Raw genomic sequence first — 22,524 nt, 5'->3', positions numbered from 1 at the left:
AATGTAAAGGAGTCCTGATAAAGTCTAAAGTATAAATGGAACTTATTTAAAAGTAGTTGATTTTAATGCATTGCTCATAATCAAAATAAACATTTTTCTGTTGGAGTCAAGTAGGACTGCCCGACACTTCTGACAGACCAGAAGGTGGGCAGATCCAATCAAAGAAAGGAAGGACTTACATCTATATAATGCCTTTCATGTTCTCGGGACATCCCAAAGCACTTCACATACAATGTGTTACTGTTGCAATATAGGCAAACGTGGGGGCCAATTCTGGCCCAGCAAGATCCCACAAACAGCAAATGAGATAAGTGAGCAGATAATCTGTTTTGGTGGTGTTGGCCAGGACTACGGGTGGAGGCGTGAAACGTAAGAGGTGACGTGTTCGTGAGACATGAAGAAACCACATCTTAAGAAATGCAACAGATTTTTATTGCCCTATTGGAGAGCACGAAGATGAGGATGAAATGATTGAGGTACAGCAGTGCGGTGGTTATGATACTGGACCACCAGTCCAGAGGTCCAACCACACCATGACATTTTTGGAAATTAAATTCAATGCAAGGCACTCAAATGACCACAAAAGCTGCTGGATTGTGGTGAACATCAATATGCCAAACAGTCGAGACAAACAGATGATATCCATCACTGCTCAGTACTGGTTTTCTAGTCGTTCGCTATGCTCACATCTTCATTGCTAACAATGCTCCGCTGGTCTAGAATCACCCAACACATCAATAACATTGAGAAACCTCGCTAAAACCTTAGACAAGAAGAAAAACACGAATGCTGCAAATGTGAAGTTGTAAAAAAAAAAGCTGGGAGATTCAGCAGGTCCATCAGCAAAGTTAACATTTCAGGTGGGATCCTTCATCAGAAATGTTACCTCATCTTTCTCCTTCAGATATGCACTTCCAGTAACACAATCTGTACTTTATATAGCAGCCATAATATAGTTAAACATCCCAAACTGCTTGACAAGGGAGTCGATCAGACACTGAGCATGAAGTGGGAGAGGTATGGCGAGGTGACTGAAGGTGTGAGAGAAGTATGGCGAGGCTAAGGGACTTGAGGAAGAGAATCCCAACGTGTAATGAGACAGTAGGAATGCTTTGATACCAAAGATGGAGTAAAGGGATGGTGGTGACATAGTAATCTGGATGCAGAAGAGCGAGCTGGCATTCAAGACTGGAGGAGGTTGCAGAGGTAGGTGGAGTAAGGCCTTGGAAGAATTTGTAAACAAATGAGGATTTTGAAATCAATATACTGCAGGTGGGTAGAATGTGGAAATTGGAGAGGATAGAGGAGTGGGATTTAGTTTGGGATGGGATGTGGGCAGCAAATTCCTGGATGAGTTGGAGTTTGTTTAGGTTACAGCTTGGGAGGCAGCTCGGAAAGTTGAAAAAGCTAAAACGAGGTGATAAAGGTAGATGGGTGCTTTAGTGGCAGTGGAGGTGAGGTAGTGACAGAACTGGGTAATATTTCAGAGGTTTTGGGGATGTACTGAAAGACCTTTAATGGAGAAAGTTAGGTTAGGGTTAAACACATTTTAAACACAGTTCCTTAGAGTTTTACAACAGAAAAATTCTCATTTTCTCTGATTTTATTAGGTTAAACAAAAAAACCATCGGAAGGGGAGGAAAAACAAACCCAATTCTATACTTTAGAAGAAAGTGTTTTATTTTCATAACTTGCATAACTGGAATTTGTCAGAAAGATAGAACATTATATGTGAACAACAGAAGCTTTCAGCTAAGTAGAGGCTTTGCTGCCCTTTGTTCTTTTTTTTTGCTGAATACAGCGTACATCTCCCAGAACCAGCTCAGTAGTGGTTTATCACCGTGTGAGATGTTAAGTTAAATATATTTAACAAAATAAAAGAAAAAAAGACATCCTCAGAATGTCTCCTTAGTTGTGTGTTTTTTTTTAAAAACCTGAACACCAAAAAAACGTTCTTTTTAAAACAGGAAAAGAGAAGCCAGTTGACCAGAACAAAAAGAAAATAGATGGTTCTGTGTTCAGCGCGCACTAGGATATTTTCATCTGACTACTGTGAGCTACATTTCATTTAATTTTTTTTTTTAATTGTCCACTTATTCAGAATATATATATATATATATATATATATATAAAAAAATCTCAACCCTTTAGTCATAAACATCGTCGTCTTCCAGGTAAAAGAAATCTCTCTCTAGGTTCTCCGATTCATCATCTGAAAAATCATCTTCATCAATATCTTCATCCTCATCATACGTGTCGTGCCACTCCGGGACATACTCATCATCATCATCATATTCTCCATCCTCTTCCTCAGTTTGATTGCCCGACTTCACACTGCACAGTAAACAGAAGGAGTTAATATTTTATACATGCCCTGCACTGTATGGCAAGACTGCTAATGGAGATCATGGACACATTCCTCAGCTCCTAACAGATACCTTTTCTTATTTCAAGGATAACTGCACAAGATTTCTTTGAAGAGAATGTTTAAAGCACAAAAAAATCAAACCTCATTGCTCTGCCTCCAGCTGCACTGGGACCAATTCATAATTACATTATACCATTAAAATCATATTTTAATATAGAACATACAACACAATATGAATATTAAATGTTGGTGAATATCAGGAGGTAAATTTTTACGGTATGAATAGAATGTTACGAAGACCCATAGAACATGAATTACCGTTGGCTTCACAGGTGGAATATAAATCATGAGTCAGTTACCAGGTGGAAAATGAATTAAGCTCCACCTATATCTGCTTATTTATGATAATTGTACAGGTTCAGTATGGTGTGTGCTGCTAAATTGTGCAGTTTTTCAGTAAAACATGAATAAATGACAGCCAATTTTGGTCACCATTTGCTTTTTTTGTGGGTTCAAGTCCCACTCCAGAGACTTGAGCACATAATCTAGGCTGACACTTCAGTGCTGCACTGCCGGAGGTGCTGACTTCGAAGAAGAGCAGGGGAGTTCTCTGGTGTGCTGGCCAATATTTATATCTCAAACAACATCACTAAAAAACAGATTATCTGGTAATTATCTCATTACTGTTTGTGTAAGCTTGCACAAATTGGCTCCCACATTGCCTACAATACAACTGTGACTATACTTAAAAAATATTCCATTAGTTGTAAAGCGCTTTGGGAGGTCCTGAGATTGTGAAAGGCACTATATAAATGCAAGTCTTTCTTTTTCAGGCCTCAAGAGTTGAATAGATTTCTGCAGAAACCTTAGCTCTCATTCCAATCTGCTGTTCTACTTAAAACAATGGGCAGCCAGGAATGCAGGGAGCAAGAAATGAGTGCAAAAGTATGCATCAGAAGCAGGAAGACGGTGAGCCGAACTGGAAAGTCACTGGCATATTAAATTAAAAATAATGAACTTTGAATTTTAAAAAGGGCGATACTTAGCAGAAATGGTGCTCATTTGTAGTTTTTCTTAAAATCCCTGTCCCTCCTTCAATAATAGATATGGTACTTTTTTTTTTAGCTTTGGGACGTCCCGAGGTCATGAAAGGTGCTATATAAATGCAAGTCTTTCTCTTATTCTGTAAACTGTCTTGCCTGTGTACCATGGCTTCATTATGGTCTTAATCCAGTGGCCCTGATCATGTTTGTCATCAATTTATGATCATCTCAATAAGGGAACAGACTTAGAAGAGCTTTTCCATACTACAGCTTGCAGAACACTGACCTCGCTGTAATCTGGCCTGTAGAATCCCACTGAGTATCATTGGCTTTCAAAGATGTTTAATTCCCTTTACGGTTACAAAACTCCCCATCTCTGTAACCTCCTCCAGCCCTACAATTCCATCCCTAAACTCTCTGTTCCTGACTCCTGCATGTTGTGCACCTCCCCCTTCCTTTGCTCCACCATTGGTAGCCAATCCTACAGTTGCCTAATTACCTCCACCTCTCTCAAAGAAGGTCTTAAAGAAGACCCCCCCTTAAAACCCACCTCTTTGACCATGCTTTTCGTCTTTCCCAATATCTCTTCCTCTGGTTCAGCATGTATTCTTTTGATTCTGTCTCTGTGAAGCACCTTGGACCTTTCTTTATGTTTAAGGTGCTGTATAAATGCAAGTTCACTAACTCTGATTTTCCATCCCAATGGTTCAGATCACAAATTCACCACATGAGCAATCACAGGTCAGAATACCTTTTTTTATTTATTGCACATGGGTGTTGCTGGCAAGGCTGGAATTTATAGCCCATTCCCAGTTGCCCTGGTTTGATACAACTGAGTGGCTTGATAGGCCACTTCAGAGGACAATGAATCAACTCTCTTGGTGTGGGAGTGGAGTCACATATAGGCCCGACCGGGCAAGGACAGCAGGTTCCTTCCCTGAAGGACATTAGTGAACCAGTTGGGTTAGGAACACAGAAACGCATGAACAGGAGTAGGCCATTTAGCCCCTTGAGCCTGTTCCGTCATTTAATGAGATCATGGCTGATCTGTATCTTAACTCCATCTACCCACCTTGGTTCCATAACCCAATTTTAAGGTTATGCCCTCTTGCTCTTGACTTGGCAATTTCCTCCAACTTATTAATATTGGGAAGACCAAAGTCAATGTCTTCAGTCCCCGCTACAAACTCGATTCCCTAGCCACCGACTCCATCCCTCTTCCTGGTAACTGTCTGAGGCTGAACCAGACTGTTCGCAAACTTGGTGTTCTATTTGACGCCATGAGTTTCCGACCACATATCTGCGCCATCACGAAGACTGTCTATTTTCACCTCCGTAATTTCGCCGACTCCACCCTTTCCTCAGCTTATCTGCTGCTGAAACCCTCATCCACTCCTTGTGGTACCAAGTTCCACATTCTAATAACTCTGCACAAAGAGGTTACTCCTGAATTCCCTATTGGATTTATTAGTGACTATCTTATATTTATGGCCCCTAGTTCTGGGCTCGCCCACAAGTGGAAACATCTTCTCTATGTCTACCCTATCAAACCCTTTCATAACCTCTATCAGGTCACCCCTTAGTCTTCTCTTTTCTAGAGAAAAGAGCTCCAGACTGTTCAATCTTTCCTGATAGGTAGAACCTTGCAGTTATGGTAACCTCGCAGTTATGGTAACCTCGCAGTTATGGTAACCTCGCAGTTATGGTAACCTCGCAGTTATGGTAACCTTTGCAGTTATGGTAACCTCGCAGTTATGGTATCATCCTAGTAATTTTTTTTTGTACCTTCTCCAGTGTCTCTATATCCTTGTTACAATATGGTGACCAGAACCACAGTACTCCCAAGTGTGGTCTAACCAAGGTTCTATACAAGTTTAACATAATTTCTCTGCTTTTCAATTCTCTCACTATAGAAACAAGCCCCAGTGCTTTGTCTGCTTTTTTATGGCCTTATTAACCTGCATCGCTACTCTTAGTGATTTGTGTATCTGTACCCCCATTTAGACACTTATTTCCCTAGGAGTATGTGGTCTCCTTATTCTTCCTACCAAAATGTCTCACTTCACACTTTCACAAGTTCATTTGCCAATTACATGCCCATTCTGTAAGTTTGTTAATGTCTTCCTGTATTTTGTTGCTGTCCTCCTGTAATAACTACATCTCCCAATTTGATGTCATCTGCAAATTTTGAAATTGTACTTCTGATCCGAGTCCAAATCATTTATGGAAATAGTGAACAGTGATCCCAGCACCGATCCTTGTGGAACACCACTTCCCACCTTTGCCAGTCTGAGTAACTACCTTTAACACCTTCTCTCTGTTTTGTAGTCAGCTTGCTATCCATTCTGCTACTTGTCCCCTGACTCTACATGTTCTGACCTTAGACATGAGTCTAATATCCTTATCGAAGGCCTGTTGAAAATCCAAATATATTACATATATTGCAATACCCTTGTCTTCTTCAATTAATTCAATGCGGTTGGTCAAGCATGACTTTCCCTTTTGAAATCCATGCTGACTATTCTCTATTATATTTCAGTTTCTAGATGTTTTTCTATTACATCTTTGAGTAAGGATTCCATTATCTTTCCTACCATCAACATTAAGCTAATTGGTCTATAGTTCCCTGGAATTGTTCTACCTCCCTTTTTAAATACAGGAATCAAATTAGCTGTCTGCCAGTCCTCTGGCACTATTCCCTTTTCTAATGAGTTTTTATATAACTGTGATAGTGTCTCTGCTATTCTTCCCTTACTTCTTTTAATACGCACGGATGCAACCATCTGGACCAGGGGTTTTATCCTCTCCAAGTTTGATTAGTTTATCAATTATCTTCCCCCTTTCTATCTTAGTGTCTTTGTATCTTTTTTGATTTCTTCTAATGTTAGTCTCCCTGGTAAATACTGAGGCAAAGTCATTATTTAATATTTCTGCCATTTTGCTGTCATTACCTGTGAGTTTATCATGTGTATCGCTTAGTGGCCTAATCCCTAATGTGATTTTTCTTTTGTTATTTATGTGTCTGTACAATATTTTACTATTTCCTTTTATATTCCATGATAATTTAATTTTGCAGATTCTCTGCCTTCCAAATTATTTTTTTGACTTCTAACCTTTATCGTATTCCCTTTTGTCAGCCTCTCCTTTGTTGTCTATGTACTTAGCCTTTTTCCTTGATTTTTCAATTTTTCCCTTATTTCTTTATTCAGCCATAATGTATCATTACTGCCTAGTTTGTTCTTGCTTTTTAGTGGATATATTTCTCCTGGACTCTCGATCACCGTTTTAAATGTTTCCTACTGCTGTTCTATTTCTTTGTCAGTAAATCTTTCCAGTTTCTTTTCCTAGTTCCATTCTCATCCCTTAAAATCTGCTATTTTCCAATTTATTACTTTGGTCTTTGTCTTACTTATGTCCTTCTCAATCGTCATCTTAAACCTTATGTTGTGATCACTATTGCCTAGATGTTCCCATATGTTTACTTCTCTTATCTGTTCTTGTTCATTTCCCATTACTAGATCCAGCAGTGCTCTCTCTCATGTTGAGTTTTTTTACATACTGAAAAGGGAATCCTGCACATATTGTAAAAACTCCATTCCCTGTACCCCTTTCACAACCGATCCCTTATCTTTTAGTTATGTCCCTTTTTTCTACTGCCATTATGTTATCTCTAATTAATACAGCGACCCTCCCCCCCCCCAGCCCCGCCCTGCTTCCTTCCCTATTGTTTGATTATGTTATAGCCTGCAATATTTAGTCGAGGTCTCTTGCAGTTGCTCAACCCATAACATTCTAACCCAGAGGTGACAGTGCTACCAATTGAGCTGAAGTGACCATTTTATTTCTAAATTAATTGATTTATTACAAAATGATGTTATGAGCAGTCTATAACATTGTAGAAATCCTGCATTGAGCTGTCAAAGATGTCAATATCATCGAGGAAAGGATGATTATTCTACACAGAAATGTAAATAGGTTACTCAGAAAAAGAAACAGCACCATCATGTATAATTCATTCCTTCCTTCCTTCAGTCCTTACCTTGGTCTCCACTCTCCCTCCCCTAACTGCTCTCTTCCCTGCAGCCCTACTCAGTGTGTGGCGATCCTATCGAAGAAAAGGATACTACTTGCTGTAGTAATCTTCAGGGTTTGGGTTGAGCTCTTCACCTATAGGATTTGTCACCCAATCATATGGTAGCTCAGCATTAGCCCGAGCTGAACGAGGATACTTTTGTAATCATGTGTTGCAGATGCCTGAGGCTCACGACCTGATAATTACTGCATGGAACACTAAATGGCCTCTGTGTGTTCCTACAATTCAGTTTGGACTAGAGAAAACCACCTGCCTTTCACTGTGTGGGTGTCATTGAACTAACTTTCATACAAACTGACACATTCACTGATCGTGGTCAGAATTTAATTCTTTTAAATTCTAAGCAATTTATTCTCTCTCCCTTTAAGTGTCAGTCAATTGTTTAACAACTTGGAATTATCTTCTGCTCATAACTGAAAACAGCAGGCCTGAGGCTGGAGCCCATGGAATTCAAGATGTATAAAATATTCGAAACAAACCCGTCACGGAATTGTTCTACCGCAACATATGTCTGTACTATCCAAACAGCTACTGTTCCTGGGCTACATGAGACAGGACAATCTGCTAGACCCAATTAAACAAAGACTTGAAGTTGGAACCTCATGGCTTTATCTTAAAACCCCAGTAATAAGTTGGTTGAGTACTTGGGGCTGAAGTCATCCCACTAACAGCAGGCGATGGTAACCTTCTAAATCAAAGATCACAAAGAGACACCGGGCATAACACTCCCCAGTAGAAAGGGTAAAGTGTGTGCAGAACCAAGTTTGATCCGCCAGAGTTAACAAGACCTCCTTAGAGGTGAAACTTGTTGATAGTAACTAAAGGGAGGTTTCAAAGACAAACATCTCGTTTCACAATGAGCCCTCCCAAAGGCAGAGGTGGTGTGGGGGGGGGGGGGGGGCTGGGGTGGTGTGGGGGAAGATACTTCAATGTTTGCAAAATCCAAATTTGTCTTCCTTTGGGATTAACAAGCCCTACTTTAAGTCGAACTGCCACCTACACTTAACAAGGCAGGCACACAAAAGGAGAGCCATAAAGTGTGCTGGAAACAAATTGAGCCCGACCGCAATTAATCCCTTTTAGAAGACAATGATTTGGAACACAAACGCAGCAATCATTCTTCATCCCACATACAGCAATCAGATGAGTCACCAGTTAATCTGCTTTTCATGGTATTGGTTGAGGGATAAATGTTAGCCAGAACACTGTTCCTCTTCCAATGGTCACAGGATGAACCCCCTGTTCCTCTCCCAATAGTCACAGGATGAACCCCCTGTTCCTCTTCCAATAGTCACAGGATGAACCCCCTGTTCCTCTCCCAATAGTCACAGGATGAACCCCCTGTTCCTCTTCCAATGGTCACAGGATGAACCCCCTGTTCCTCTTCCAATAGTCACAGGATGAACCCCCTGTTCTTCTTCCAATAGTCACAGGATGAACCCCCTGTTCCTCTTCCAATAGTCACAGGATGAACCCCCTGTTCCTCTTCCAATAGTCACAGGATGAACCCCCTGTTCCTCTTCCAATAGTCACAGGATGAACCCCCTGTTCCTCTTCCAATAGTCACAGGATGAACCCCCTGTTCCTCTTCCAATAGTGTCACAGGATGAACCCCCGGTTCCTCTTCCAATAGTCACAGGATGAACCCCCTAGGTGGTAGAGGTCACGAGTTTGGGAGGTGCTGCCGAAGAAGCCTTGGCGAGTTGCTATATTGCATCTTGTAGATGGTAATCAAGCGGGCTGCTTTGTCCTGGATGAGTGTCAAGCTTCTTGAGTGTTGTTGGAGCGGGTCATTGCCTGGCACTTGTGTGGCGCGAATGTTACTTGCCACTTGTCAGCCCAAGCCTGAATGTTGTCCAGGTCTTGCTGCATGCGGACATTATCTGAGGAGTTGTGAATGGCGTTGAATACTGTGCAGTCATCAGCGAATATCCCCACTTCTGACCTTATGTTGGAGGGAAGGTCACTGATGAAGCAGCTGAAGGAGGTTAGGCCTAGCGCACTGCCCTGAGGAACTCCTGCAGCGATATCCTAGGGCTAAGATGATTGGCCTCCAACAATCACCACCATCTTCCTTTGTGCTAGATATGACTCCAGTCAGTGGGGAGTTTTCCCCCAAAGTGGTAAGCCGGCTTTTAAATTGAAAAAACTGTGCATGCGCGGAACTTTAGGGAACATTGCCTCTGCACCCAATTTTTCTACGGCAGCTGTTGATGATTCTGCTATTCCCGTTTTCACCTCTTCTAGACCCAACTTTTGTTTCTTTACTTTTCCCATTACCATCTCCTTTTGCCTTGCACCATCCTCCCTTTTGTCATTTAATCTCTCCTGCCATCCACCCCATCACAGACCTTTCCTTTTGTTCTTTCCTCCCCTTCCCCCTTTTCCTGCCCTTGCACTTGCTTAAAACCTGTTATATCTCTGACTTTTTCCAGTTCTCACGAAAGGTCATTGACCTGAATCGTTCTCTCCACAGATGCTGCCTGACCTGTTGAGTATTTCCAGCATTTTCTGTTTTTATCCTCAGCTTTAATACATGCATTATCTGTTGTAATATTACTTTGCACTAGGGCTTTGGCCTTTGGATTTCGTCTCCACAAAGCAGTGGCAGGAGGATGAGGAGCAGGCCGAGAGCGGAGCTGAATTAAAGCAGCAGTCGCATTGAGAGGATAAAGAGTGCCCGAGAGCGGAGCTGAATTAAAGCAGCGGTCACATTGAGAGGATGAGGAGCGGCCGAGAGCGGACCTGAATTAAAGCAGCGGTCACATTGAGAGGATAAAGAGCAGCCTGAGAGCGGAGCTGAATTAAAGCAGCGGTCACATTGAGAGGATAAAGAGCAGCCTGAGAGCGGAGCTGAATTAAAGCAGCAGTCGCATTGAGAGGATGAAGAGCGGCCCGAGAGCGGAGCTGAATTAAAGCAGCGGTCACATTGAGGGGATAAAGAGCGGCCCGAGAGCGGAGCTGAATTAAAGCAGCAGTCGCATTGAGAGGATAAAGAGCGGCCCGAGAGCGGAGCTGAATTAAAGCAGCAGTCGCATTGAGAGGATAAAGAGCGGCCCGAGAGCGGAGCTGAATTAAAGCAGCGGTCACATTGAGAGGATAAAGAGCGGCCCGAGAGCGGAGCTGAATTAAAGCAGCAGTCGCATTGAGAGGATAAAGAGCGGCCCGAGAGCGGACCTGAATTAAAGCAGCGGTCACATTGAGAGGATAAAGAGCAGGCCGAGAGCGGACCTGAATTAAAGCAGCGGTCGCATTGAGAGGATAAAGAGCGGCCCGAGAGCGGACCTGAATTAAAGCAGCGGTCGCATTGAGAGGATAAAGAGCAGCCTGAGAGCGGAGCTGAATTAAAGCAGCGGTCACATTGAGAGGATAAAGAGCAGGCCGAGAGCGGAGCTGAATTAAAGCAGCAGTCGCATTGAGAGGATAAAGAGCGGCCCGAGAGCGGAGCTGAATTAAAGCAGCAGTCACATTGAGAGGATGAGGAGCAGGCCGAGAGCGGACCTGAATTAAAGCAGCGGTCACATTGAGAGGATAAAGAGCGGCCCGAGAGCGGAGCTGAATTAAAGCAGCAGTCGCATTGAGAGGATAAAGAGCAGGCCGAGAGCGGACCTGAATTAAAGCAGCGGTCGCATTGAGAGGATAAAGAGCGGCCCGAGAGCGGAGCTGAATTAAAGCAGCGGTCGCATTGAGAGGATAAAGAGCGGCCCGAGAGCGGAGCTGAATTAAAGCAGCGGTCACATTGAGAGGATAAAGAGCAGGCCGAGAGCAGAGCTGAATTAAAGCAGCGGTCACATTGAGAGGATAAAGAGCGGCCCGAGAGCGGACCTGAATTAAAGCAGTGGTCACATTGAGAGGATAAAGAGCAGCCCGAGAATGGACCTGAATTAAAGCAGCAGTTGCATTGACAGGATAAAGAGCGGCCCGAGAGCGGAGCTGATTTGATGCAGCGGTCGCATTGAGAGGATAAAGAGCAGGCCGAGAGCGGAGCTGAATTAAAGCAGCAGTCGCATTGAGAGGATAAAGAGCGGCCCGAGAGCGGAGCTGAATTAAAGCAGCGGTCACATTGAGAGGATAAAGAGCGGCCCGAGAGCGGAGCTGAATTAAAGCAGCGGTCGCATTGAGAGGATAAAGAGCAGGCCGAGAATGGACCTGAATTAAAGCAGCAGTCGCATTGAGAGGATAAAGAGCGGCCCGAGAGCGGAGCTGATTTGATGCAGCGGTCGCATTGAGAGGATGAAGAGCGGCCTGAGAGCGGAGCTGAATTAAAGCAGCGGTCGCATTGAGAGGATAAAGAGCGGCCTGAGAGCGGAGCTGAATTAAAGCAGCGGTCGCATTGAGAGGATAAAGAGCGGCCCGAGAGCGGAGCTGATTTAATGCAGCGGTCACATTGAGAGGATAAAGAGCGGCCGAGAGCGGAGCTGAATTAAAGCAGCGGTCACATTGAGAGGATAAAGAGCGGCCCGAGAGCGGAGCTGATTTAATGCAGCGGTCGCATTGAGAGGATAAAGAGCGGCCCGAGAGCGGAGCTGAATTAAAGCAGCGGTCACATTGAGAGGATAAAGAGCAGGCCGAGAGCGGACCTGAATTAAAGCAGCGGTCACATTGAGAGGATAAAGAGCAGGCCGAGAGCGGACCTGAATTAAAGCAGCGGTCGCATTGAGAGGATAAAGAGCGGCCCGAGAGCGGAGCTGATTTGATGCAGCGGTCACATTGAGAGGATAAAGACCGGCCCGAGAGCGGACCTGATTTAAAGCAGCGGCGAGGCTCCAATTCAAAAATAACAAAATCAGAGTGACATCACAGGAGAGCAGGTAGATAATTGGTTGGTGAGATTTACAGCTTTTTTTTGCTCTCTAAGTTAGGGAAGGGGATTAAATTAATAGCTGATAAACTAACTTGTTAGTACTTATTAAATGAATGACTTAAACTAGATAAAATATTCAAACAATAAAACTAAAATATCGATTGAATAAAAGCTTTAACTAATTAATTCATAAATAAAACAAGGTTAGAGATGGCAGGGCAGGTGGTGTGTGGTAACTGCAGCATGTGGGAGTCTGGAGAGCATCGCGATCCCGAGCAGCCACATCTGCAGCAAGTGTCTGCAACTCGAGGAACTTCGGCTCAGAATTGTTCAGCTGGAGGACGAGCTGCAGACATTGCGATGCATCAAGGAGGGGGAGTGTTACCTGGACACTTTGTTCCAGGAGGCAGTCACACCCTTTAGGTGAAGTAGTACTTTAGAGTTCATCAGTGATCAGGGACAGGACTGTGTGACTGCGAGTCAGGAAGGTATGGGGACCCAGGATGTAGTGATGGAAGAGCCTCAGCCCTGGACCTTGTCCAACAGCTACGAGGTACTTTCTACTTGTATGGATGAGGAAAAGGACTGCAGGGAGGATGGGGAAACTGACCACGGCACCGTGGTACAGAGGGCCATCCAAGTGCGGGGAGAAGGAAGGAATGTGGTAGTAGTAGGGGACAGTATAGTCAGAGGGATAGATACTGTTCTCGGCAGCCGCGAAAGAGAGTCCCAAAGGCTGTGTTGCCTGCCCGGTGCCGGGGTTAAGGAAATCTCCTCGCGGCTGGAGAACAACTGGGAGTGGGAGGGGAGGATCCAGTTATCGTGGTCCATGTAGGAATCAACGACATAGGTAGAACTAAGAATGAGGTTCTGCTGAGGGAGTTTGAGGAGCTAGGGTCTAAATTAATAAGCAGAACCTCAAGGTTAATAATCTCTGGATTACTACCTGAGCCACGTGCAAATTGGCAGAGGGTCAAGCAGATCAGAGAGTTAATTGCGTGGCTCAAAGAGTGGTGTGGGAAGAAGGGGTTTCAATTCATGAGGCACTGGCACCGGTACTGGGGAAAGAGGGAGCTGTTCCGCCGGGACGGGCTCCACTTAAACCGGGCTGAGACCAGCGTCCTGGCGAATCGAATAACTAGGGCTGTAGATAGGGCTTTACACTAAAAAAAAGTGGGAGGGGGGGGAAAGAGGGGCCAGGTGAGGGGAAATTTAGAAATCTAAAGAGAAAGGTCAAGGCAATACAGCAGTGTAGCGATTTGGGTAAAAATAAGCAGAGTGTGACAGGAAGGGACAGAGTTTAATGGTAGCAGTGCAGCAGAGAATAAGGTCAAAGCAGGGAATAATGGTAAAAAATGTAAATTAAAGGCTCATTATCTGAATGCACGAAGCATTCGTAACAAGATAGACGAACTAGTGGCACAAAGAGAGATAAATGGGTTTGATCTAATAGCCATACAGAGACGTGGTTGCAAGGTGACCAAGGTTGGGAACTAAATGTTCCAGGGTACTTGACGTTTTGATAAGACAGGCAGAATGGAAACGGAGGGGGGGGTAGCCCTGATAATAAAGAATGACACAAGGACAGCAGAGAGAAAGGATCTCGGCTCAGAAGATCAGGAAGTAGAATCAGTATGGGTGGAGATAAGCAATAACAAGGGACATCAAACACTGGTGGGAGTAGTATATCGGCCTCCTAACAGTAGCTATACCATTGGACAGAATATTAATCAAGAAATAGTAGGAGCTTCTCACAAAGGTAATTCAATAATCGTGGGGGACTTAATCTTCATATAGACTGGACAAATTAAATTGGCAAAGGTAGTCTGGAGGACGAGTTCATGGAATGCATTCAGGACAGTTTCCTAGAACAATATGTCATGGAACCAACCAGGGAATGGGCTATTTTAGATCTTGTATTGTGTAATGAGACAGGGTTAATTAGCAATCTCATAGTAAAGGATCCTCTGGGGCAGAATGATCATAATATGATAGAATTTCACATTAAGTTTGAGAGTGACTTGCCGAAGTCCAAAACTAGAGTCTTAAACTTAATTAAAGCCAATTACATAGGTATGAGGGGCGAGTTGGCCTAGGTAGATTGGAAAAATAGATTAAAAGGTATGGTGGTAGATAAGCAGTGGCTAGCATTTAAAGAAATATTTCATAATGCTTAACAAAAATACATTCCATTGAGAAACAAAAACTCCACGGGAAAATTGATCCAACCGTGGCTAACTAAAGAAGTTAAGGATAGCATTAGATTGAAAGAAGAAGCTTATAATGTTGCGAAGAATAGTAGTAAGCCTGAGGATTGGGAGAGTTTCAGAAACCAGCAAAGGATGACCAAAAAATTGATTAAAAGGGGAAAAAATAGAATACGAGAGAAAACTATCAAGAAATATAAAAGCAGATTGTAAGAGCTTCTACAAGTATGTAAAAAGGAAAAGAGTAGCAGAAGTAAACATTGGCCCCTTAGAGGCTGAGACAAGAGAAATTATTATGGGGAATAAGGAAATAGCTGAAACATCAAACAAATATTTTGTATCTGTCTTCACAGTAGAAGACACAAAAAGCATACCAAAAATGGTGGGGAACCAAGGGTCTAATGAGGGTGAGGAACTTAACGTAATTAATATAAGTAGAGAAAAAGTACTAGAGAAATGAATGGGACTAAAAGCCGACAAATCCTCTGGACCGGACAGCCTACATCCTAGGGTTCTAAAGGAGGTGGCTGAAGAGATAGTGGGGATGCATTGGTTTTGATCTTCCAAAATTTCCTAGATTCTAGAACGGTCCCAGCGGACAGGAAGGTAGCAAATGTAACACCGCTGTTCAAGAAAGGAGGGAGAGAGAAAACAGGAAACTACAGGCCAGTTAGCCTGACATCAGTCGTCGGGAAAATGCTGGAATCCATTGTTAAGGGAGTGGAACCAGGGCACTTAGAAAATCATAACACGATTAGGCAGAGTCAACATGGTTTTATGAAAGGGAAATCGTGTTTAACACATTTATTAGAGTTTTTTGAGGATGTAACTAGCAGGGTAGATAAAGGGGAACCAGTGGATGTAGTATATTTGGATTTCCAAAAGGCATTCGATAAGGTATCACATAAAAGGTTATTACACAAGATTAAGGCTCATGGGGTTGGGAGTAATATAGTAGTGTGGCGGAATCACCAGAGGATTACGGACAATTGTATATAATTCCTTTTACAGCAATGTAGTACAGCTGGGGCTGCACCTTTCATGTATCTGTTAACTGTACTAGGGCTTCTTTCCTGTACTCCACGTGATGACGTCATGCCGTCCGTCACGTGATCTCTCAACGGCGGGCAGAACGGGATGACGTCATGACGTCAGAGCTTGGAACCTTCTAGCAGTAGAGCTCGGAACCTTCTAGCAGTAGAGCTCGGAACCTTCTAGCAGTTGAGCTCGGAACCTGCTAGCAGTTTCCAGAGAGGCTTTCAAGCAGACCAGACCTATTTGCATTGTATCCTACAGTTTCCTGTACAGCTTAGTTTGTTCATTAAATTTTATTGTTTTTGATTTTCTGAGTTGATCTCAATTCTTCGGCTAGGAACCCCAGTTCCTACATTGGTGACCCCGATTTCTTCGAACAATTTTCATTGAAGTTACATCATGGACACGAACGCCGTCACCCTCAAACTGCCGCAATTTTGGGAGCAACCGGCCGCGTGGTTTTTCCAGGCGGAAGCCCAATTTGCAATCCGGGGAGTAGCAGCGGATTCGGCCCATTATTATTACGTGGTCTCCGCCCTCGACAGCGCCACGGCCTCGCGGGTCGTCAGCCTCCTCGAGAGTCCACCGAACGATGGCAAGTACGAAGCTTTAAAAGCACGTTTACTGCAGATTTTCGGTCTGTCCAAGTCGGAGCGCGCTCGCAGACTTATCTCCATGCCCGGCCTCGGGGACTCAAAACCCTCAGAGCTCATGAGCCAAATGCTCACGCTTTTGGGCTCGGAATCGCAATGTTTTCTGTTCCGCGAGCTGTTTCTCTGTCAACTACCAGAGCCAGTACAGATGGCCTTGGCCAATTCCGCGATCACAGATTTTGCTGAACTCGCCGCGGAAGCGGATAAAATATTTACCGTCTCACAACAATCTTGTGCAGCCACGAGGCGCCCATCCCCCACAAGAGCGAATCCTCCTCCTCCTCCTGCAGGCTGGTGTGCATACCACGCTTGTTTCGGCGCGAAGGCCAGAAATTGCCGTCCGCCCTGCAGTTTCTCACCAAAAAAAAAACCTACCTCAAACCAGCGGTTTCTGAGAAGATCAATAAGGCCTAAGGGACGCGCCGGAGTTGCGATGGCCGTCGGGTCCGCAGGGAAACTCCTATACATTACAGATTCCCTGTCAGGGCGACGTTTTCTCTGTGATACTGGCTCCCAGTGCAGTATCCTACCAGCGTTGAAGCTAGATCTTCAATCCGGCGGTCAAGGTCCCCCCCTCGAGGCAGCCAATGGTGCGGCCATTCCCACGTTCGGAAAGCGTAGGGTCCAGTTGAGTTTTGGCGGCCAACGTTTTGTTTGGGAGTTCATCACGGCGAAAGTCTCACAGGCCATCCTGGGGGCAGATTTCTTCTGCGCAAACGGGTTTCTCGTCGACGTCCGACACTGCCGGCTAATCAGTGCCTCCTCTTTTCACTCGGTCCTCTGCCACCGAAGCACTGCGATGTCTTGGTCAGTTGCCTGTGCAGTCCCATCTCCAAATGAGTTCTCTCGTCTTCTCAGTGAGTTCCCTGAGCTCACCAGGCCCACATTTTCTTCTTCAGTCGCGAGGCACGGTGTGGCGCACCACATTACCACAACAGGATCCCCCGTTTATGCGACAGCTCGAAGGCTGGAACCTGGTAAACTCGCGGCCGCCAAGGCGGAGTTCCATACAATGGAACGCCTGGGTATTATTCGACTTTCGAATAGTCCTTGGTCCTCGCCATTACACATTGTTCCTAAGCCGGGCGGCGGATGGCGACCATGCGGCGACTACAGACGCCTGAATGAGGCTACCACACCGGATCGGTACCCAATTCCTCACATTCAGGGTTTTTCAGCCCATCTGGCAGGGAATTCCATCTTTTCCAAAGTAGACCTCGTCCGAGGCTATCATCAAGCGCCCGTGCATCCTCAGGACGTCCCCAAAACTGCCGTCATCAAACCTTTCGGGCTCTTTGAGTTCCTTCGTATGCCGTTTGGGCTGAAGAATGCAGCACAAGCCTTCCAACGTCTCATGGATACCGTGTTGCGTGATCTGCCGTTCATCTTCGTCTACCTAGACGACATTCTTATTGCCAGTAACAGCACAAAAGAACACATTACGCACTTGCATACCCTTTTTTCTCGTCTCAGCCATTATCTACCCGGCCAAGTGCCAGTTTGGGTTGCACAGCATTGATTTCCTGGGACACAGAATCACCTCAGAAGGCGCCGTCCTGCTGGCCACGAAGGTGGAAGCAGTCACCTCGTTCCCTCTTCCTCAGACCGTCAGGGCCCTCCAGGAATTTCTGGGAATGGTCAATTTTTATCATCGGTTCGTCCCCAAGGCGGCACTGTTGATGCAACCTTTGTACGAGGCCCTCGGAGGTAAATCGGGCAAAGACCCGATCGATTGGACACCCCAGATGGACCAGACTTTCCTCGACACTAAGAACGCTTTGGCTGCTGCGACCATGTTGGCACATCCCCTTCCGGGCGCAACCATTGCCCTTACCACCGACGCATCTGATTATGCCATCGGGGCAGTACAGGAGCATGGGTCGACGGCACATGGCAACCACTGGCTTTCTTCAGCCACCAATTGCGGAAGAATGAACGCAAGTATAGTACTTTTGATAGGGAGTTGTTGGCACTGTTTCTGGCCATCCGCCATTTTCGCTTCCTACTGGAAGGACGCCCATTCACGGCTTTTGTAGACCACAAGCCACTTACTTTTGCGATGGCCAAGACAGCGGAACCATGGTCGGCACGGCAACGTCGTCATCTTACGTATATATCTGAATTTACAACCGACATACATGTCTCGGGCAAAGACAACCTGGTGGCGGATTGTCTCTCCCGCGCCCAGCTCCACGCAGTACACCTGGGAGTCGACTATGTTGGTTTGGCAAAAGAACAGAAGGCAGACCCTGAAGTGCAGGCATACCGGGCCGCACCTTCCAGCTTACAAGTGGCTGATGTCAGTTTCCAGGCCACAGGGACCACACTCCTGTGTGACATCTCGATGGGCATCCCACGTCCAATCGTTCCAGTCAAATGGCGCAGGAGAATTTTCAACACTATCCACGGGTTGTCACACCCTGGCATGAGAGCGTCACGACTCATGGCAAAGAAATTCGTCTGGAAGGGCGTGCATCTCGACATCCGTGACTGGACCAATACCTGTGTGAGTTGCCAGAAGTCCAAGATACAATGCCATGTTAAGGCCCCAGTCGCCACTTTTCCGGTTCCGGAGCGTCGATTCGACCATATGCACGTGGACCTGGTTGGTCCTCTCCCTTCCTCTCGCGGGTACACTCACCTCCTCACCGTAGTAGACCGCACCACCAGGTGGCCAGAGGCAATTCCTTTGGTTGCCACCACAGCGGCAGACGTCTCCAGAGCCTTCATCTCGTCGTGGGTAGCTCGGTTCGGGGTACCGGCTGACATCTCCTCCGACCGGGGGCCTCAATTTACCTCTGAGCTTTGGAACGCTGTAGCTCAAGGTTTGGGCACCAAGCTTCATCGTACCACCGCCTACCATCCACAGGCGAACGGTCTGTGTGAAAGATTCCACAGGTCCCTTAAAGCCGCACTGCGTGCTAGTCTCCGTGGGCCTAGTTGGGTGGACAGGCTCCCTTGGGTGCTGCTAGGTCTTCGCACGGCGCCTGAGGACGACCTGCATTCTTCTTCAGCAGGGCTGGTTTACGGCCAACCACTCAGAGTGCCTGGCGATTTTCTTCCTCCTCACACGGAACCCTGGTCCCCAGCTCAGCAGCTCGTCAGCCACCAGGAAGCGGCTAGGAATTTCATCCCAGTGCCTACGTCGCATCATGACCTGCAGCGCTCCCATGTCCCGGTGGATCTTAAGAGCGCAGAATACGTGTTCATTCGGCAGGATGCTCGCAAAAACCCACTCAAACCGCCTTACACAGGTCCGTTCCACGTCATCTCGTCAGGTGACAAGTCCTTCACAGTCGACGTCGGCGGTAAGCCTGACCACATCTCCATCGACCGGTTGAAACTGGCGCATCTGGATCTGAGCGAACCAGTCGTCACCGCTCAGCCGCCTCGTCGTGGTCGTCCACCGTCGACTGCCGGTCCAGTACAGCCACAGTCATCCACCAAGTCGCCAGTGCCTGCCTCACCGGGTCGACCACAGCCGGCCTCCTCTTCTCCTCCGCCTGCGGAGTCATCCCAACCACAGCCAACGGCCAGTTCGTCTTCTCGCGCTCCGTTCCAGCTGCCGGGGTATCGCAGTCGGTCGGACAGACTCCTCAGACCCCCTTCTCGCCTTACCTTCTCTGTTAAAAGCAATTCTGGGGGGGCGCATGTGGCGGAACCACCAGAGGATTACAGACAATTGTATATAATTCCTTTTACAGCAATGTAGTACAGCTGGGGCTGCACCTTTCATGTATCTGTTAACTGTACTAGGGCTTCTTTCCTGTACTCCGCGTGATGACGTCATGACGTCCGTCACGTGATCTCTCAACGGCGGGAAGAACGTGATGACGTCAGAGCTCGGAACCTTCTAGCAGTAGAGCTCGGAACCTTCTAGCAGTTGAGCTCGGAACCTGCTAGCAGTTTCCAGAGAGGCTTTCAAGCAGACCAGACCTATTTGCATTGTATCCTACAGTTTCCTGTACAGCTTCGTTTGTTCATTAAATTTTATTGTTTTTGATTTTCTGAGTCGATCTCAAATTCTTCGGCTAGGAACCCCAGTTCCTACAGTAGCATGGATAGAGGATTGGTCAACGGACAGAAAACAGAGAGTAGGGATAAACGGATCTTTTTCAGGTTGGCAGGCTGTAACTAGTGGAGTGCTGCAAGAATCCGTGTTGGGGCCTCAGCTATTTACAATCTATATTAATGACCTAGATGAAGGGACCGAGTGTAATGTATCCAGGTTTGCTGATGATACAAAGCTAGGTGGGACAGTAAGCTGTGAGGAGAACACAGAGTCTGCAAAGAGATACAGATGGACTAAGTGAGTGGGCAGTAAGGTGGCAGATGGAGTATAATGTGGGGAAATGTGAGGTTATTCACTTTGGTAGGAAGAATAGAAAAACAGAATATTTTTTAAATGGTGAGAAACTTTCAAATGTTGGTGTCGAGAGAGATTTGGGTGTCCTCGTGCAAGAAACACAGAAAGCTAGCATGCAGGTACAGCAAGCAATAAGGACGGCAAATGGCCTTTATTGCAAGGGGGTTGGAGTATAAGAGGAAGGAAGTCTTGCTACAATTGTACAGGGGCCTTGGTGAGACCACACCTGGAGTACAGTGCACAGTTCTGGTCTCCTTATCTAAGGAAAGATATACTTGCCTTGGAGGCAGTGCAACAAAGGTTCACTGGATTGATTCCTGGGATGAGAGGGTTGTCCTATGAGAGATTGTGTAGAATGGGCCTATACTCTCTGGAGTTTAGAAGAATGAGAGGTGATCTCATTGAAACATACAAGATTCTGAAGGGGATTGACAGGGTAGATGCTGAGAGGTTGTTTCCCCTGGCTGGAGTGTCTCGAACTAGGGGGCATAGTCTCAGGATAAGGGGTCGGCCATTTAAGACTGAGATGAGGAGGAATTTCTTCACTCGGAGGGTTGTGAATCTTTGGAATTCTCTGCCCCAGAGGGTTGTGGATGCGGAGTCTTTGAGTATATTCAAGGCTGAAATAGATATTTTTGGACTCTAGGGAAATCAAGGGATATGGAGATCGGGCAGGAAAGTGGATTTGAGATCGATGATCAGCCATGATCTTATTGAATGGCGGAGCAGGCTCGAGGGGCCGTATGGCCTACTCCTGCTCTTATTTATTATGTTCTTATTATGTTCTTAAAAGATAAAGCTGAAGCGTTTGCAACCATCTTCAACCAGAAGTGCAGAGTGGATGATCCATTTCGGCCTCCTCCTGAGGTCCCCACCATCACAGAAGCCAGTCTTCAGCCAATTTGATTCACTCCACATGATATCAAGAAACGGTCGAGTGCACTGGATACAGCAAAGGCTATGGGCCCCAACAACATCACGGCTGTCGTGCTGAAGATTTGTGCTCCAGAACTAGCCGCGCCTCTAGCCAAGCTGTTCCAGTACAGCTATAACACTGGCATCTATCCGACAATGTGGAAAACTGCCCAGGTATGTCCTGTCCACAAAAAGCAGGAGAAATGCAATCCGGCCAATTACTGCCCCATTAGTCTACTCTCAACCATCAGCAAAATGACGGAAGGTGTCATCGACAGTGCTATCAAGCAGCACTTACTCACCAATAACCTGCTCACTGATGCCCAGTTTGGGTTCCGCCAGGACCACTCGGCTCCAGACCTCATTACAGCCTAGGTCTAAACATGGACAAAGGAGCTGAATTCCAGAGGTGAGGGGAGAGTGACTGCCCTTGGCATCAAGGCAGCATTTGACCGAGTGTGGCATCAAGGAGCCCTAGTAAAACTGAAGTCAATGGGAATCGGGGGGGAAATGCTCCACTGGCTGGAGTCATACCTAGCACAAAGGAAGATGGTTGTGGTGGGTGGGGGTCACTCATCACAGCCCCAGAACATCGCTGCAGGAGCTCCTCAGGGCAGTGTCCTAGGCCCAACCATCTTCAGCTGCTTCATCAAAGACCTTCCCTCCATCATAAGGTCAGAAGTGGGGATGTTCGCTGATGACTGCACAGTATTCAGTGCCATTTGCAACTCCTCAGATAATGCAGTCCATGCCCGCATGCAGCAAGACCTGGACGACATTAAGGTTTGGGCTGATAAGTGGCAGGTAACAAGTGCCAGGCAATGACTATCTCCAACAAGTGAGTGTCTAACCAAAGCCCCTTGACATTCAACTGCATTACCATTGCCGAAATCCCCTCCGGGGGGTCACCACTGACGAGAAACTTAACTGGACCAGCCACGTAAAAACTGTGGCAACAAGAGCAGGTCAGAGGCTAGGTATTCTGCGGCGACTGTCTCACCTCCTGACTTCCCAAAGCCTTTGCACCATCTACAAGGCAC

At 46.0% G+C, this 22,524-nt stretch overlaps 1 protein-coding gene across 4 annotated transcripts in view; it reads right to left on the bottom strand.

Moving 5' to 3' along the window:
* Window positions 1-410: 410 nt before the first annotated feature.
* cul9 (cullin 9) overlaps window positions 411-22,524 on the bottom strand; it is a 401,996-nt gene continuing 379,882 nt past the window's right edge. For 3 of the 4 annotated variants that reach the window (XM_085998046.1, XM_085998048.1, XM_085998050.1), the window contains one exon: window positions 411-2,334. In XM_085998046.1, the coding sequence (XP_085854172.1) occupies window positions 2,148-2,334 (187 nt within the window). In that variant the 3' untranslated portion in view covers window positions 411-2,147. The remainder of the gene's footprint in view (window positions 2,335-22,524) is intronic. The other variant, XM_085998049.1, reaches the window with a different exon arrangement.

The sequence above is a fragment of the Somniosus microcephalus genome, chromosome 9 (genome assembly GCF_052327205.1).
Source record: "Somniosus microcephalus isolate GS21.2 chromosome 9, FLI_Smic_1.0, whole genome shotgun sequence".
NCBI lineage: Eukaryota > Metazoa > Chordata > Chondrichthyes > Squaliformes > Somniosidae > Somniosus > Somniosus microcephalus.
This window is presented reverse-complemented; position numbering and strand designations above follow the sequence as displayed.